The 17,783-nt window shown below is 42.2% G+C and overlaps 3 protein-coding genes across 3 annotated transcripts; all 3 read left to right on the top strand.

The window, feature by feature from the left end:
• The first annotated feature begins 700 nt into the window (after positions 1-700).
• On the top strand, positions 701-3,960 carry zbtb8os (zinc finger and BTB domain containing 8 opposite strand). The gene is made up of 7 exons (XM_079752730.1): positions 701-892; positions 1,093-1,117; positions 1,210-1,331; positions 1,456-1,538; positions 2,823-2,875; positions 3,049-3,085; positions 3,414-3,960. The coding sequence occupies exons 1-7, from the start codon at positions 811-813 to the stop codon at positions 3,498-3,500; spliced, it is 489 nt and encodes a 162-aa protein (XP_079608856.1). The 5' UTR covers positions 701-810; the 3' UTR covers positions 3,501-3,960.
• An 883-nt stretch (positions 3,961-4,843) lies between these two features.
• On the top strand, positions 4,844-11,449 carry khdrbs1a (KH domain containing, RNA binding, signal transduction associated 1a). Its single transcript, XM_079752575.1, has 10 exons — positions 4,844-5,212; positions 6,271-6,398; positions 6,499-6,615; positions 6,704-6,850; positions 7,179-7,306; positions 7,947-8,220; positions 8,353-8,429; positions 8,518-8,579; positions 8,745-10,711; positions 11,206-11,449. Exons 1-9 carry the CDS (start codon positions 5,053-5,055, stop codon positions 8,852-8,854), a joined length of 1,203 nt encoding a protein of 400 aa, XP_079608701.1. The 5' UTR covers positions 4,844-5,052; the 3' UTR covers positions 8,855-10,711; positions 11,206-11,449.
• Positions 11,450-12,134: 685 nt separating this feature from the next.
• tmem39b (transmembrane protein 39B) lies at positions 12,135-17,595 on the top strand. Its single transcript, XM_079752950.1, has 9 exons — positions 12,135-12,294; positions 12,864-13,063; positions 13,927-14,146; positions 14,362-14,445; positions 14,600-14,754; positions 15,003-15,336; positions 15,767-15,954; positions 16,619-16,739; positions 17,213-17,595. The coding sequence occupies exons 2-9, from the start codon at positions 12,933-12,935 to the stop codon at positions 17,444-17,446; spliced, it is 1,467 nt and encodes a 488-aa protein (XP_079609076.1). The 5' UTR covers positions 12,135-12,294; positions 12,864-12,932; the 3' UTR covers positions 17,447-17,595.
• Positions 17,596-17,783: the final 188 nt, after the last annotated feature.

Here is a 17,783-nt window from a genome sequence, read left to right as displayed (position 1 = left end):
ATAACTGGTCAAATGTATGACAGATAAGGAGATGGATCAATCGATTACTGAGAAAGTATTCAGATGGTGTGCCAATGCCACAGATGTTGACCCTAATAGAAAAGGCAACAGGTTAGAAAAATGGGCAGAAAAGGGCTTCACAGCTCAATCCCTAATGATTTAGGACATATTTCTCAGGTCACAATTCAGACAAACTCCAAGTGAGGTCCTGACTGCAGACCTCCACTGTGAGGTCGCTTCCGGTGCAGGCTCCACTGTCAGTACAACTCCACTGTCAGGACAGGAAATGCACGGGATACATTTCAAAATAAAATCGCGAATGCACTTCCGGTTGAATCGCTTTCCTCACAAATGCATTAATAAGTAAACAAAATGACGTAAAATCTATCAATTCATTGTCTATAATATACATCGTTTTTATTTATATATATTATATTTTCTTTTGATTTAAATAAAACATTGACTAGCTGAATTCAATAGCGTCAAATAGTCCTACGGTTTTTATAATTTAATTTCTAAACATAGATACAATTTTGAATTCTCAAAGACTCAAGAGACTACAATGACAGAGCTACAAATATATGCTTCAGTTTGCCAGGGCGAAACTTAATCAAACGTAAGCCCAGAAGGAGGCGCTCACGAACACAGAGGTAGTTCATGTGCAAAACAAACGAACGAGAAAGAAGACTGTTGTTGGCAATGGCATGGTGGCTTCCTGTATTTCACGTTGTTCACTTCACGTTTAGTTTCACTCAGGTACAACATTTGAACTGCCGATAAGTTGGAACTTTTTTGAAGTATTACAACACCATGGGTGACCGAGAGCTGGATTTGACGGAGGCGCAGAAGGTCGTCAAGGCAAAATACCCACCGATTAACAAGAAGTACGAATGTGAGTCCAGTGTATGACGAACTCGCGTTTACTTTTTAACTCCAAAGTCCAATTAAATCCTCATGAATTAAGACAATAAAGAATGCTATTCTAATTGATTCCATTATATGATATGATATGATATACTACACTAATACTATTATATTATTACTATTCTTTGAATAGCTATCCTAATCACACTGGTGTACACTTTTTTCCAGATTTGGATCATACTGCAGATGTCCAGTGAGTATTTAGTAGTGTGTGTGCTATAGTCTTAGTCGGTTCTTTATCATTCCGTTATTATATTGTCATGGACATCTGCTTTTGAATTCAAGAATCCATTCATGGGGCAACACTCTGGAAGAAGCGTTTGAACAGTGCGCAATGGGCATGTTTGGCTACATGACGGACACAGAAACAGTGGAACCTACTGATACTGTCGACGTTGAGTCAGAGGGTGAGGCTCCATCTCCATTGAATGTGGTCCTACGTATTTGATCGTAAATCGGTTGCCCTTAACATGATCTATTTTCTAATAAATCATGCTGTGCCCTACTGTTTCCATCTTTGTTCCAAAAAAGGGCATGACATGGAATCTCTCCTTTTCCACTTTCTTGATGATTGGTTATTCAAGTTCAGTGCTGATCTTTTCTTTATCCCAAGGGTAAGTATTTCCTTCATGATCTAGCTTTGAGTTAATTATGGAATCAGTTTAATTTAATTCCACATTAAAGACAACTAGAAAATGCATTTCCTGCAGAAAATGCGGTGAGTGCTGCAGTGCAAAGTGAGGTCGAACATATCTTTTAATAAAGCTACATAGATTAAGACAAGAAACGTTAAATGGCTTAAATCAAGTGAAGGGATTTGAACAAAAGTCTAAATGGAGTAACCAATGAAAACATGCACACCATTTAAGAAAATGTAAATGGTTGGAAACAAATAAAGTTACCGCTGAACGAAAAGAGAAAAGCATTGCTAAAAATGCAGAAATGTAAAATTAATTGAACTGAAGAATCTTAAAGGTCAAATGTATTGCACTGCTGGTGTGTGTGTGTGTGTGTGTGTGTGTGTGTGTGTGTGTGTGTGTGTGTGTGTGTGTGTGTGTGTGTGTGTGTGTGTGTGTGTGTGTGTGTGTGTGTGTGTGTGTGTGTGTGTGTGTGTGGCGAGCGTGTGGCGAGCCGGTGCGTGATTAAAAGTAGCCCAATAGAGCAGGAAAACAGCCCAATCTGGCAACACTGCCTGAACGTCCTCCAAGAGTAGCCCAATCTGGCGGGCAAAACTGCCCAATCTAGCAACAATGCTGAACTTCCCTTACGCTCCAGCGTCAACGTAAATCAGTGAGACCAACTGAAAACGAAGCCGGAATAAAACTAAAACTGTGATTCTGTATAAAGTTTAAATGATATCGAAATTCCGTTTGGATATTATTGAAGATACAAGTGTAGATTTGTTAAATCGTTTGAACGAAGGTAAACGGTTGAGTTACGATGTCTTAAGAAGAAGGTGTGTCAGAATGGGCGTACATCTTCAATGACAACAGCTGAAAACACGCTCCGCCCTCCTCCCATACCCGTCCTCCCATACGGCTCCGCCGTCCTCCCATTGACTCCCATGTCTAAAAAAAGATCATATTTTAAAAGAAGAATATCTTAAAAAGTATAAAATATTTTAAAAATCTGAATAGAAGCGCGCGATTCCAAGCTATTCCAAGTCTCTAGGTGAAAAATTGAGGAAGGAGATAGGTCCCAAAGTTTGTAGAGAATAAGAAAGAAAGAATAAAACTTATGAAGAACAATAGTTGAGCGCTTCATGCAGCACTCACCTAATAACTTGTTGAGTCTCAAATTGCATTAACATACTGTATTGACTAACAAAAGATCATTTTGGGTGATTAAGTCGGTAATACAGAATTTCATTATTTCGCTGAACAATGTCTCCCTTGTAGGAAATCAAAGTTACGCACATTGATAGAATGCAATTCAAGATCCGATCAATTGGGTGAGTTTATCAAACACTGGCAGGTGAATTGTAAATGCCATCATTGATATGAGAGTAATGTGTTTTATTGTAAAGTAGGCCTACTCCCAGCATACATCCTATATCTATCCTAAATATAGGACATTGAGTACTGTGGTCACGTCTTAATACCTCTAATACCCTTTGTTTATTAGGTGGGGTGAGGAGTTCTGCCTAGACAAGCATCCACAGGTAGGTCATGCATTTTTCTTATAGCTGAAACAACAAAAACTTGTCCCAAATTGAATTTAAAATCAATTCATGCACAACAGCAATAGATGTGTGTAACAAGTAACACAACACAATGTGTACCAGATATTGGTACAATAATCAGAATCACAGAGATTATAGTGAAGAATCAAACAAATTAAATTGGACATTATCTGTTGGTAAACTATTTATTGTCCCTGTGATGCTACACTGAGCGAATACCTTTTTTTTCCCCCTATGAATTAAGAATGATTAAAGTATTTCATAGCAGCACAATAATTGAACTACAATGCTGTGTTGGTATCTCTAGGGAACTGAGGTGAAGGCCATCACATACTCTGCAATGCAAATCCATGATAAAGAGAAATCGGAGATTTTTGCCATTGTGGACATCTGAGGTGGACCCCAGGGGACCACCCCATGCTACATACCTACAGACAAGGACCACCTCAGACCTGTGGAAGGTCATCCGTCTTTTATATGCACTGAAAAGGAGCATTGAAGGTTGCTCGGAAAGCAAACTAATATTTATTGTGATTCTAAACTATGGCCTTTCAGAAGTCAGTTGGAAAGTCTTTCAACACATTTGGCCTTTAAGAGTCCCACTGATATACCGCTATCATACTAGTCTATTTTCAAATTATTATACTCCTTTCTAAACTATTATTTTACTCTAGCATTAAATTGTTAGTCATATTCTTAAACACAGTAATGGTAAGCAAGTACAGAAAGTGGAAGCTATTTTTAGAATAATTTAGTTACCATCAAGTAACTTTAATCATTTAATAATTTGGTTTATTGTTTACATTTTTTTTATTAAAAGGTAGTGATTGCCTATGATGCACACTTTTATTCAAATCTTGGTGTAATAAATAAAATGTTTAATAAATATTTATTTTTATTATATACCTTTTTAATATAATTTTATTATATATATTATGTGTACCGTTTAAAGCCTGCATCATTCAGATATTTTGTATGAAATATTGTCAGTAGTGCTGTGCATAGTTCTCTGAAGAGATTGGGTCGGAGCGACATTAGTGACCATAGGCTAAATTCCCATACAAATTACAATGCCACTCTGGGGGAGATGGCACTTAGAGCCTGGACCCGAAACCATCCGAAAGAGTGGCGATACGTCATGTATCTTGTTAGGTTAGTTATTATTGAGGTTATTAATCCAAAAAAAAAAATTCGGATATGTGAGACTTGAGTTTACCTATTATGCGCAAGACATTGATACAACTGACTTTTGTATTCAAACATTTGGTTCAATAGAAATGAACAATAATGTAGTAGCCTATATAAGCATAATGGGAAATATTTTACCATTAAAAACCGTGTTATGGTAGGAGAGGCTATGTCGCTTGCTCCAGACACTTCTCATGCTCACCGCAGTTGTGATCCATTCAAAGTTTATATAGATTCGTTATAAAGGATTCAAAATGTTGGTTATTAAAAAAAAATCGATTCTGCACTATTAATTCCAAAAATTGAGGCTTTTTCATGTACTCATTGTTTCGGCCTACTATTCAACATTACGGTTGGTTTTTATGCATAACGTATGTATATTCCACATATTAAGCTTCATTTACTAAATTATGAGGGCAACAAAGGCCGAAAATCATCAATGATCCTGTACATAATAGCTGCTCGTGTGTAGGATACAGAGCAGCGTTTGAACGTCCTCTCGATTCGGATTGGCCATGACGTCATCGCCGACTCCGGTATATACTCACTTTTGACCACTCAAACCATTATCGCAACCTCCAACGCTGCAACTGCGCCATTCATTTTTATTTTGAAAACACAACGGCCTACAAGTAAAAGGATACGAAACAAAGATTACCTATTCACCATATAAAAACACTCTTTTACAGCCGACGGATTATTTTTGCGAAGGAGACGACGCAGCTAACGGATACGCGTCCATTGTCTGAACGAGCAAGATGAGCACCAATGCTAAGATCAAAACGGATTCTGCCATGGCGTCGGGCCCAGCACAAAAGAAAGCCAAGATGGACGACAGCAAATATCTTCCAGAGCTACTAGCAGAAAAAGACAGTCTGGATTCGTCGTTCACACACGCTATGAAGCTGATATCCGCAGGTAGCGTATGAGCATGCTAATTTCTATGCTAACTCAGGCAGACGTGTGGCGGTAGTAGTATGGGGAGGCCCTGGTTCCGCTCCTCCAAGGGGCCGCCGCCACAGGCCTAACAATGGGCGCTATGGGAGTCTTGGGCTCGTACACACGTGGTGCTTCTTGGAAGTTGGGTCTGATTATATTCAAATTATGGGCCATTATGTCTCATATGATCAGGTTATCGCATGAATGTACTAGATGTAAATCTTGTCTGCTTGTTTGTGCATTTAGATAATGGTCGTCACTGCGAGATTTCGTGCAATGTGGTCCTTGTTCCTAAAAATATAATCTTCATATGAACAATGCGTTCTACGTTTTTCTCTTTTCCCTTTTATAAGTTATGATGAAAAACGTTTTAGATACTTTATTGTTGAATGTACTTTTTAACTCATCGATATTTTAATGGAGATTTACAACTGGGAAGCCACCAAAAGTGGGTATACTAGGTCGCACACCAACCATTGCATCAACGTTATCTATACAGAGTTATTTGCATCGCTCGAAACCGTTGATTAAACCTGACTTATTAATGTGATTAGAATTGCTTTCTTTGCGTCGGGTCGAAAGAACGAAATGTATTTCTCAAAAGCTGGCAACTGACTAAACACATTTGTTTACAATAACTTCATTACATACTGACCTGGCAAAACGTAAAGCCTCTTAAGGCTAAAAATAACTCATTAGTTGACCCAGCAGCACTCATTCAAACATTTCCACTACTTCCAACCAAGCAGCGTGCATTTAGCCAACTGAAGCATCCGGTCTCACAACAGCAGTTATAGGAGTAGCACAAGCAGTGATAATATGCATGAGACGATACTAAGTAGCCTGTGGTCAAGGCTTTGGGAATAAGTGAGTCGGGAAACATCGCACACAACTTTTTTTAAATAAATACATTTACTCGTCCCTGTAAAACGCATCCAAAGCCCAATTTGTACTGGAATTCTATTTACTTTTAGATCACATGGCAATTTTCTCATTGTTAACGACATAATAATGCAATATAACTATTCTGTCTGCAGAGATTGAAAGGGTTCAGAAAGGTGAGCCGCTGAAAGACTCAGAAAAGGAGACTTACCTGGACCTGTTTGCCACAAGAAATCTGAAACTCAAGGAGAGAGTATTAATCCCCACAAAGCTATATCCAAGGGTATGTATTCTTTAATGTATTTGTAGCCTGGGCACAGATGGTCTGAACACTGAACAAGCTGGGCCAGGTCATTTATCCCCCCCATGTGCTTTTGCATTAGGTCAACTTTGTCGGTAAGATTTTGGGCCCTCAAGGGAACACAATCAAGAGACTCCAGGAGGAGACCGGAGCGAAGATCTCCGTCCTAGGGAAGGGCTCCATGAGGGACAAGAATAAGGTGCAGTAACTCCCATGTTATAAAAAATGTGCTGGTTGAATCTGGTGTATTATGTATTGCTCACCGTTACCTGTGATGTGTCCTCCAGGAGGAAGAGCTAAGGAAGGGTGGTGAGGCTAAATATGCACACCTGTCCATGGAGCTGCACGTTTTCATCGAGGTGACCGCTCCCATTCCAGAGGCTTACCTGCGCATGGCTCACGCCATGGACGAAGTCAAGAAGTTCCTTATCCCAGTAAGTCCCCTGCATCTTATCTGAGTGAACTCACTCAGACTCACCAGAGAGCGCCGCTGGGCAATATTTGTTAACTTTTTTGAGAGTATCGTATTGTGGTGATTAACTAATCAAAATACCTAGTTTGGGGGTCTGATGCTATCTTGCATTTTCCATGTACTTTAATGTTTTTTTTATTCACATCTTTTATCGTATATTATAAGCCTGTGTGCTCATGCCAGTCAATGTGCATTGCATTCCCAAGTCATCGTCACAATGCAAGATGGTCTCTACCTCGTTCTCTGCTTGGTAGTCTGCGATTTATTAAACTCAGGGTGTTCTTCCACAGGAGCCCGGGGAGCAGGAGCAGTACATGGACCCCCACTACCTCAACGGAGCACAGGACGGCTCAGGTCGGGGCCGAGGGGGTCACCCAGGCCGGGGCCGGGGCGGACCACCCAATGCTTCAGGACCAAGGTTAGCACGTGTGATGTTGTTTATTTTGGAGCTGGCCTGTTTCCAGGATCCCCTTTTTGAATTTGGTTGTTTTTAAATGGGTAGAAGCAGTCAGGGTAGCCAATACTTTCAAGTGCACTATTAAGTAGGGCTGGGTATTGCCAGGTACCTCACAATTCTGATTTTTTTTAGGTCACGATTCGATCAATTTCGATATTGCTTTGATATTGGTTCAATAATACGTGCAGATGTATTGGTTTAGAACAGTGACCCCAAAATGAGATATTGTGCTTTATTCAGCAAAAAGGGAATGCAACATTGTTATTGGAATAAAACGTTGTATAGTATTGTTCTTGAGCTAAACTTGCTCATAATGTGCTTACTTTTAAAGTAGTGCAATTATAATTAGGTTTAGAAAGTGGCATCGTTTTTGGCAACCAAATAATTCACATTGGACTGCTGGCCATAATGAACGACCAGTAAAAATTATATACTAGCATTTAAATAAAATAACGGAAATAATCAATTAAAAAAAAAAAAAATCTGAATCGAGAACAAATAAATTGCAGTGCATTGATGAATCTATTTTTCACCCCGACCTACTATTAAGAACGATGCGTTCACTGCGGCGCGGTCCATTGCTCATGAGTGTGTCTCACAGGGGTCGAGGCATGCCCCGCGGGGCGCCCCGTGGCGGCACGCCGCGAGGCGGAGCTCACCGTGGCTCCCTGGGCAGGGGCGGCGCACCCAGGGGGGCGCCGGCCGGCAGGGGCGGCCCCCCCGCCCCGCCCAACCGAGGAGGCTCGGCTCCGCGCTCGCGGCCCCCTACGTCTGGGGCCCCCAGGATGCTCCCCGCCGCAGCCCTCTCGCACCAGCAGCACCAGCTCCCTCCCCAGCAAACGACGCAGCCTAAGTCGGAGTCCTACGAGGAATACGTGAGTCGGTTTTCCTTTGTACGCGTCCCCGCCCAAACCCCCGTCGCCCCTGACCTGTCCTACCTCAGCGCGGCTGAATTCGTCACCGGCCGATCGGTTCATTGAATTTTTCTTCCGTCTTTCCTTCTGCAGCAATCCTATGAGGAATCCTACACGGAACCCGCCTACGAGTCCTACGAAAACTATTACAACCAACAACCTGCACCGGCGTTAGTGAAACCTTGCATTGCATTGACATAGCGCTTCATTCTGGGGCTGGATTCAGAAGGGTGCTCACCTTTCTCTTCTCGTCCTCAGAGATACCGAGTACTATGACTACGGCCACGGAGAGCCCCAGGAGCCCACATACGATGCCTACAGTAAGCTGTCCATTGCCCTGTTTTGCGCGTGTGTGGTTTTGGAGTGACGTAATGACCCCGGAGCAAAATGTTGACGCTTATTTGGAATTAACACTATTCCCGATTGCATATTAAGTAATTCATGGCCAGTCATTATTTCTCCTGTGTCTTGTTGTGTCTCCACAGCTCAAGATGATTGGGAGGGGTCATGGCCCAATTCTGGATCCGGTGGGAAAGTCCCTCCCGCCAGGCAGTCAAAGGGAGGCTACAGGGAGCATCCCTATGGAAGATACTGAATGGCTGCTGGTAGAAAGTTGCTCCAGCAACGGTCTACAATTGTAACTCACTTTTAACTTTTCAAAAAGTAATTTCCTTCTTGTTGGTTCCCTTTTTTAAATGTTTATTTTACACCGACTTTATTTTTACTTCTACTAAACTGTAGGACTTGTGTTGGGTGCATTGCAGCGTGCCACATAAATCTTCAAATGCAGGACGTTTTGTTGTTTATGGCGTTTCATGAAATGTTTTAGTGTGGCTGGAGGTTTAGGTCTAGGATCCTGGTTACATTTAATATAATCAGATAAAGTCATGTTTAGGCATTTTGTTTAATGGTTATCATTTCACTTACTCCCAATAATATGTGTTTGTGGCGATTTAAGCAGTCTTATTAAGGCTGCATTTCAAATGTCGTCAATGAACCGACAAAAAAGGAATATTGCGAGTGTCCCAATGTAACTTAGTTAAATAGACTAGTTTAAGATGCAAATCCTAACGCAGTCTTTTTTGAGCTGTTATAATTAATCAAAACGTGTAGAGGTATGCTGTCCTGCATTTTTTTGTATATATAATTTTTATCTAAATCATTTGAATTCGGATCGACTCGTGAAATCGTATTCAAAACAATTACTTTTTACTCCATAAACATTAATTTGGCAACACTAGGAATTTGTGTTCTTTAACAATTTATTTTCAAAAATTGATCCGCAATCTATTTTTTGTTCTAAATTCAGTGAAGACTAAAAGGACCTGTTAATGGTTTAATAATCTGCTGCCAGTTCAATATTATGTGCATAATCCCAGGACATATGTTTATGTTCTTAAGTCGCATAGTTTCCAAAAGTATTGTGTGCTCTATGCTAAATAGGATACTAAATATATCAAACATTTGTGTTGCTGCATTGCGTTGTATCAATAAAGCCTAGTACATTCTTCTCATTCTAAAAATCGTATTTTGCATTTGTTGTATCAAAATATTATTATATATATTTTAGTTAAGCACTTTTTTTTTATGCTTTTGAACAAAAAAACGTCATTTTGTTTAACAAAGACCAAAAAGCAGCCCGTGCAAACCCTTTCAGTCCTGGGATTCTCCTCTACAGTGTTGTCATTACTATCCTCCAAAAATAAAAGGTTATTATTGTGGTATTGACAAAAAGCTGTTTGCCATTTGATAATATAGTGCTCTAACATGTATATTGTCGTCAACCTTTAGCTAGCATACCTCTTGGAGCTCCCAGAGAGCCACGTATCTTCAACCATTTGAAATGACTGAGTTTCATCAGTATTTCAAATCAAGCTTACAGGGATCTTACTTGACTGATGCAAAGTCATGCTGGATGTTTTTGTTATAAAAGAAAAAAATCGCAGAGGGGAGGATTCTAAAAGCCAAAAGATCGCCACAAGAAGGTAAAACCTAACCCCAACACTCATCTGTTAGATTTATGTTCTGTTTTCTGTTTTAAAATTCAAGTCATGCAAGTCACCCAAAACTGTTACCCTAAAAAAAAAAACGCTTAATTAAAAGCTGCTATTAGTAATGTATTCCGAGCAAAATTAGCTGTACAAAACAACCAGAAATGGTTGTAATGCAAGTCTTGCTCAAATAACAATGGTCCATTCATTTCACTGCAAAAAAAAAACTTGATTTCCTTTTTTATAGTGAAGAATACACTCAAATCGTGTGAACTCCTATTGGTCAAAAAAATCTTTCAGCTCAAGTTGCATGATCCTGTCATAGAATGTCGCTGTTGCATGCGTCAGGTCCAGTGTGGGGCTTGCATGGCCTAGGCTCATTTGGTTTTTCTCTTCCTAGGTGGTCGATTCGTACGGTGGACGTGGAATACTGTGTGCTTTACCTCAGTGAAAGAATCATGGTAATTGAAGAGTCACACTCATCACTTAATCATTGGTAAAAAGTCATGGGCAATAAATGCTCTTGTTGGGAAATTTGTGTCAGTCTAGGGTGGTTGTGTTGAAATGTGGACATTTCTGGAGTGCATTTTGATTCAAATGTCATTTTTTTATAACTCACTTCACTGTTATAACGTGTGTCTGAGGGAGACCTTAAGAGGCAAAAATATTAACTTTCTAAGTTCATACTTATGGGTGATCTTTCACGTGTGTCCAAATGCAAACCTAATGCATGCATAGAAATTGTATGCAAAGCTGGTGTGTGTACGATTTTCTTTTTTTGAGGTGATTGTTACTATTGATCATCTTTTACATAATGGATTAAGCACATTGCTGCTCTTAAGTATGCTTATTGGGGAGGATGGAATAATTTGTGATGGCATGTTTTTTTTGGAAGGAAATGGATCGATGAGCTTTGATTGGTCCCAATTGATTACATCATTTCCTCTGTCCTCAGGTCTTGAAAGGGCACAGGAGGTGCAAATGCAACTGTATTTCCGACAGTCACAGACTCGGCTATTTTCAGTTGCTCATTTGCTAATGACCTTTTTAACTTTAAACATTTTTATAACGTTTTTTTACTTATTACAATTGAGTACATCATTTTACTACTTTTTACATTTTTGCTACAAAAACAGGTTTAAATGTTTGTCTAAAGTTTGCTGCTCATTACAACTTGACATAAACTTTATCTTTCTGAATTTCTGTCTTGTTTCTAATTCTTACAAAACATGCTGAAACATTGAGATGTATTTTCGCATGAGTCTGAAAGGAGACAAGAGTGCCTCTAGAAATGGATTGAAGCCAATTGTTCGGAATGAAACTTAAGTGTGCACATTTATCTGCCCGGTCACGGCATAATATACCAGTATTTACCTCTTGGACTATACAAAGAGTTAACTGATAAGTGGATTTATTTAATTTTCTTTTAAAAGTTAAAATTGTTATATGTATATTTCGATGGCATTGAGGTCATTTAATTCTAATGTTATCAGTTAACATTACCGTTTAGTATAAACTAAATAGGAATACATGCACAACTCGCATGTTTTTCTTGTATTTAAACACTAGTCTATAAATAAACCTCGTCATACTTGTTATTTTGACCGCCGCCACGTGCCGTAGTGTCTCACAAACGCTCAACGGGGGAAAATAAATACAGTAGGGGAACGGAGGCGTGGACAACCCCAGTGTCTGCACGTCTGTCTGCTTTCACACGGATTCCTTGACTGTTGAGGTATTCCAGGGATCACTATTTCACTCAAGTTTGCGTTAAGGCTTAACACGAAGTTGAGTGAAGGGCTGGACCCTTGCTGTTTCTTCTCTGTGTTATTGTCTCTTTAAAACACTCCCCTCCCACGTGACCAAACCAATCCGCGCCCCCCCTCCAACACTGATAGCTTTTTCACATCAACAATGAGTATCCTCGTTAATTATAATGACATTCTCGCAGTTATTTCCACGTGGAACCGTAGAAATCCTTGTTTTTAATCCCGAACGCCTCACCGTATCGGAGCTCCTAACATAGACCACTACTTGGCACTGGGTAAGAATGATCTACTTGTGGTTTCCTCTGCTTTTGGTTTGGGGTTAGGCTAGCTAGCTAGCTAGCAAGGCCTCAGTCTTTTGTATTTTGTCGAGCATGCATGATCCCATCTTGGCGGAAAGATAGCAGTTGGTGGATTATTGTAGGAACACGTTTTGCATGCAGCCCCCCGCGGGGTTATACATCTCTCCACGTTTCCGAGGACCCAGGTTAGTCTGCAAATGATGCAACGAGCCACAGAGCTAGCAAAGTCAGCTTCCGCAAACTTAACCTTAATAAAAACAACATGAGGATGCTAATCTAAGTTTGGCAATGCTGATTATTAAATAATAATGGGGTTCAAGCAGGTGAGGTAATATTGCAATGGGTATGTTTTACTTTAGCTAGGGTTCAGTAAAAGCAAAATAAAGATGCAATTTAAAGAATGTTTAGGGTAATGGATTCCAAAATACACCACTGCATCTTGACTATCTCAAAGTATATATCAGTAATTGGATGGCAATGTTACAAAGGTTGTTGGGAGACATGGAAGAGGGTTCATGGGGTGTGCGGTATCTCTTCTTACCTAGGTATCAGCGCCTTCAAGTGAAGAAAACAACCAACCACAACAATAGACATTGAAGCGAGGGCTGTCTGCTATGGCTGGTGGAAGGAGAGGAGCAAACCGCACCGCTTACTGTAGGTCACCACTGAACAGTGAGCCAGGCTCCGTGAGCAATGGCAATCATTCCACGAGTTCCCCTGTAACGGGGGTCCGTTCACGAACAAGGTGAGAGGACTCGTGAATCCTGTGCGATCGAGGGGCTCAGCATTTGGAGCCAGCACACTAGGGGGTTTGGTCATAAGGAAGGATAATGTAATACGTGACCTCATGAAGTCCTTTATTTAGCAGTTGAGCAGAGACAAACACATTATATAATAGTATACACATGCTTAAAACCATAGTTGTGTATATAGCTTATAAGTATGTATCTTAGGGAATATATAGTATAACTCAAGTTTCTAGTAACACTGACATTGAGACCACCCTTAATGCCACAGGTCTTTTCTTACAGGCCAGGCCTTTAGACCCTTTTCACAGAGGTCTCATCACAGGACTAGTCTCGCTATAACAGACAACGGATATCTCCACCTACTGTGGTCAGGGGGTTTCTAAATGCAATTTACTGGTTTGAATGGTGGGGAGAACGGTCGCTTACAGACCACCAATTACATGTGACAGGAAATTACCCCTTCCATTGAAATCAGGCTCTCCCTCCTTCTCCTCCATACGGAGAAAACTGGAGATATAGCACAGAGCGCATTTTAAAATAGAAAATGGCAGTCTTTAGAGACTTAGAGTTATGATTCGTAATCGTAGGATAAACAAAGGAGTCACTAATTACACCAATGTGTTGTGTATGTGTTGTCTTCACTCGTTTAGTTTGCTACCCATGCTCTGCTACATCAAAGTAGCAGACCCCTAGTTAGCGTTATAAGCAAAACCTGTGTTTGTCCTACGATGAAAAAGGGTCTCTGGTCAGCAGGCCAATGCTGCCTCAAAACAGAATGACCTCTAGTCAGGCCCCGTCTGGGAAGTAGTCCTCCTGTATTCAGACAAGCTCTCGCCCCCCCCCCCCCCCCCCCCCCCAGGAACGGCTCCGGAGCGGGCATGTCCAGCCCCCCCCTGGCGACCCAGACCGTGGTGCCGCTGAAGCACTGCAAGATCCCCGAGCTGTCGCTGGACCGCAATGTGCTCTTCGAGCTCCACCTGTTCTTCTGCCACCTGGTCGCCCTGTTTGTCCACTACGTCAACATCTACAAGACGGTGTGGTGGTATCCTCCCTCGCACCCCCCCTCCCACACCTCGCTGGTGAGTTTCTCCGCCAGGTCGAGTCCAGCCGGCTGGTTCCGGTTCTTGGCCCCGTCTGGTTTGGGTGGGTGCTTGGGTGCAGTTGCTTTTGACATGGTCTGTCTTGATTTGCAGTAGTTGCTATTGCACCGTTATTGGTCTTGGCTTTTTCTGATGACTTTGAAAGGATGCAGTTGATTGCATGCTGAACGATTTTCTTCTTCTTTTACATGCAGAACTTTCACCTTATTGACTATAATATGCTGGTGTTCACAATCATAATACTGGCACGGAGGTTAATTGCAGCGATTGTGAAAGAGGTAAGTGTTTTACTTTGATTCATGCAGGTCACATATTTGTAAATGAATACCACGCTCAACCACATTAAAACAGCATTTTCACCAAAGTGGTTCTCCCAGTGTACTGTGCTTCCCCGTCACTCCGTCTCTGACCTCCTTCTGTCTTCTTCAAAAGGCGTCACAGAGTGGGAAGCTCTCCTTCCCTCACTCCATTTTTTTGGTGATGGCACGCTTCGCCGTGCTCACTCTGACGGGCTGGAGCCTGTGTCGGTCCCTCATATACCTCTTCAGGACCTACTCGGTCCTCAGCCTGCTCTTCCTCTGCTACCCGTAAGTCCCCGACAGCACTCAGATGGGTCAAATGTAAAACCCACTGCCATACTCAGATACATGGTGATGGCACCTCATTGAATAGAACAAGAAAGATTCACAAAGGTCCACATATCCGTGTTGCTGTGGTGTCCTGCAGATTAGCCCCACATGTCCTTTATGCAGAGTTGAGTGCTTGAAGTGCTTCTAAAGAATGCAGGATGCACAACTCTGTAAATTCTCTTCCCCCCTTCCTGCCCCTCTCTCAGTTTTGGGATGTACATTCCTTTTTTCCGGCTGACCTGCGACTTCCGGCGCGGGGGACCTCTCTCGCCCATAGCCAGCATCGGCTCCAAGGAGGTGGGCAGCGTGGGCAAGGGCAGGGACTACCTTACGGTGCTCAAGGAGACATGGAAGCAGCACACCAGCCAGCTGTACGGTGTCCAGGCCATGCCCACCCACGCCTGCTGCCTCTCGCCGGACCTCATCCGCAAGGAGGTGGAGTACCTGAAGATGGACTTTAACTGGCGCATGAAGGAGGTGCTGGTCAGCTCCATGCTCAGTGCCTACTACGTGGCCTTCGTGCCTGTCTGGTTTGTCAAGGTGAGCGGTCCAGAAGGGCGGGTTTTGGCAGGGTTGTTGACGTTCTGTTTGTTTGTGTCACGCCTGAAGTATTAGGGTGATATTGGCGCTCCCAGAGCTTTGGGCTTAAGGATTTAGTGGAGCGTGTTGATAAGCGTAGCATTTTAGAGTTATGTTATGCATGCAGTATTTCAGATTTTGTTTATGAATCGATCGTCTTCACCCTCCATAACTTTGATCTGGCTTAAGTATTATGGGGGGAGAGAGATGAGGGACTGGGACGAAGTGGGTTATGGATGTGGTGACAGGAAATCTCTGATTTTCAGGAAACAATTCTATTCTTTTATTATTTTTTTAAATAGCGACTTCAGGGTTTTTATTTTGTGTAAAACGTCGCCAATTGTATCCTGGAGTTTTGTTATAAAGTCTTGTCGTTGTGTGTCCCCGGCAGAGCACCCAGTACGTAGACAAGCGCTGGTCCTGTGAGCTCTTCATCCTGGTGTCCGTCAGCACGTCCGTCATCCTCATGAGACACCTGCTGCCGCCGCGCTACTGCGACCTTCTCCACAAAGCTGCCGCCCACCTGGGCTGCTGGCAGAAAGTAGACCCCTCGCTCTGCTCCAACGTCCTGCAGCACATGTACGTATACATGACGCACAAACCACGGGGAGGGTTCTTCTATGTGGCGGACGCTGGGATGAGCCCTGCTGGAATTAGAGTGTAATCCACTCCCAGTTTAAACCTTTTCGTTTGGACCGTTTGAGTGGCATAAGGATACAATCATCCATCCACCGTACAACACACCTTGGGAAGTGTGTTGTTGTAGAGAGGGAGTCTAGTAAAGGTAAGGGTGGATTGTCATCCAACTTGTTAGACTTCATGGAACGGTGTTGCTTCTATTATATCATTAAACACAAATCTACTATATAATTATTAATCTTAATTATAATTAAGATCAGGAGTGAAATGCAAACCGGTTCCGGTTGAGCAGGTTTAGCTCTTCAGCAGCGCAGGAGTTTATTCAGCCCCACCCTATCAAATGAACCCGTTCCACCAGATCTCTTCCAATGCCTTCCGGCTGCGGTTAAAACACAGATGGATGCTGATGTTTGTGTAGTCTTGGTGTCTGCTTATCAAGTCATTTGATCCTACTGGAGTTCCGCTCTCAGAAACATTTTCCACATACTTCAAAGCGATGCAAATGTCCCAAACAACAACATTTATGTTGTGCTTTCAATTGAACCATCGAAACGACTCCAACCGATTCTGGACTAACTGGTACTTTGTGCTCTGCGGGAACCAGATGGACAGTGGAGTACATGTGGCCTCAGGGCGTGTTGGTGAAACACAATAAGAACGTCTACAAGGCCATGGGTCACTACAACGTGGCGGTGCCCTCCGACGTGTCCCACTACCGCTTCTATGTGAGTATCACCAGACAACCCCCCCCAACACAACGGCAGACGCTTCAAGTGACTGCTGCGGCGGTATCTCAGGGGGAAAAGCGGGTTGACTTGTAACCGGAAGGTTGCTAGTTCGAGTGTCGAGTTGTCCCGGGGCAAGACACCTAACCCTAACTGCTCCAGACAGGCTGGCTGTCGCCCTGCATGGGTGACTGTCACCCTGCGTGGGTGACTGTCGCCCTGCGTGGGTGACTGTCGCCCTGCGTGGGTGACTGTCGTCTATGTGGGAATTTGTGTATGAATGGTTGCGAGTTGCTTTGGACAAAAGCCTCTGCCAAATTCCCTAAATCTAAATACAACAACAGACTCTGCTCTTTTTTGTCTGAAAAATCCATTAGTTGTATTAAAATCCTCCCCTAAAGCAGAGGGCTACACCGAGGAGACTGTTGGTGTTGTTAGATCGTTGACCTTTGATTCCTTCTTTTGGTTCGCAGTTCTTCTTCAACAAGCCACTGAGGATACTGAACATGCTCATCATACTGGAGGGTGCCATGATATTCTACCAACTGTACTCATTAATATGCTCAGAAAAGTGGCATCAGACGATATCACTGGCCCTGATTCTCTTCAGCAACTACTACGCCTTCTTCAAACTGCTCAGAGACAGAATAGTGCTCGGCAAAGCGTACTCGTACTCAAACAGTTCTTCTGACCAGAAGGTCAGTTAGAAGCAGTTAAATTATTGTGTTGCACATTTTACCATTGGTGTAAGAGAAACATACATGAGAGCTTTGTATCTTTTCTACAACTGCATTTTGTGTCACTGTTCGGGTTATGTTCTGATCTGCCATAATAAAAAGAAAATATTTTTGTATTACTTTAATGATGCTGTTTTTCTTTTTGGTTTGCCTATGTGTTTTTGCCAGCATTCTCCCTTGTCCAGAGTATTAACAAATGTCTATCCGGTCACAGAGTATTGGATTAAAGTATTTTGATTTATATTGGATGTAAAGTCATGGCAATGGATAGATTCGGGTCAGAGTGTTCTCAAAACAAGATCTATTT

Source organism: Pollachius pollachius (genome assembly GCF_949987615.1).
Source record: "Pollachius pollachius genome assembly, chromosome: 15".
NCBI lineage: Eukaryota > Metazoa > Chordata > Actinopteri > Gadiformes > Gadidae > Pollachius > Pollachius pollachius.
This window is presented reverse-complemented; position numbering and strand designations above follow the sequence as displayed.

What these genes read in the sequence shown, in the direction of transcription:
- khdrbs1a (XM_079752575.1), top strand. Translation starts at nt 5,053, where the DNA reads ATGAGCACCAATGCTAAGATCAAAACGGATTCTGCCATGGCGTCGGGC. An exon ending in AACCAACAACCTGCACCGGC is followed by an intron (nt 8,430 to 8,517) that starts GTTAGTGAAACC and finishes TCTCGTCCTCAG; the next exon opens with AGATACCGAGTACTATGACT. An exon ending in GCCCACATACGATGCCTACA is followed by an intron (nt 8,580 to 8,744) that starts GTAAGCTGTCCA and finishes GTGTCTCCACAG; the next exon opens with CTCAAGATGATTGGGAGGGG.
- tmem39b (XM_079752950.1), top strand. Translation starts at nt 12,933, where the DNA reads ATGGCTGGTGGAAGGAGAGGAGCAAACCGCACCGCTTACTGTAGGTCA. An exon ending in CCCCCTCCCACACCTCGCTG is followed by an intron (nt 14,147 to 14,361) that starts GTGAGTTTCTCC and finishes TTTTACATGCAG; the next exon opens with AACTTTCACCTTATTGACTA. An exon ending in TCCAACGTCCTGCAGCACAT is followed by an intron (nt 15,955 to 16,618) that starts GTACGTATACAT and finishes TGCGGGAACCAG; the next exon opens with ATGGACAGTGGAGTACATGT.
- zbtb8os (XM_079752730.1), top strand. Translation starts at nt 811, where the DNA reads ATGGGTGACCGAGAGCTGGATTTGACGGAGGCGCAGAAGGTCGTCAAG. An exon ending in GATTAACAAGAAGTACGAAT is followed by an intron (nt 893 to 1,092) that starts GTGAGTCCAGTG and finishes ACTTTTTTCCAG; the next exon opens with ATTTGGATCATACTGCAGAT. An exon ending in GCCTAGACAAGCATCCACAG is followed by an intron (nt 3,086 to 3,413) that starts GTAGGTCATGCA and finishes TGGTATCTCTAG; the next exon opens with GGAACTGAGGTGAAGGCCAT.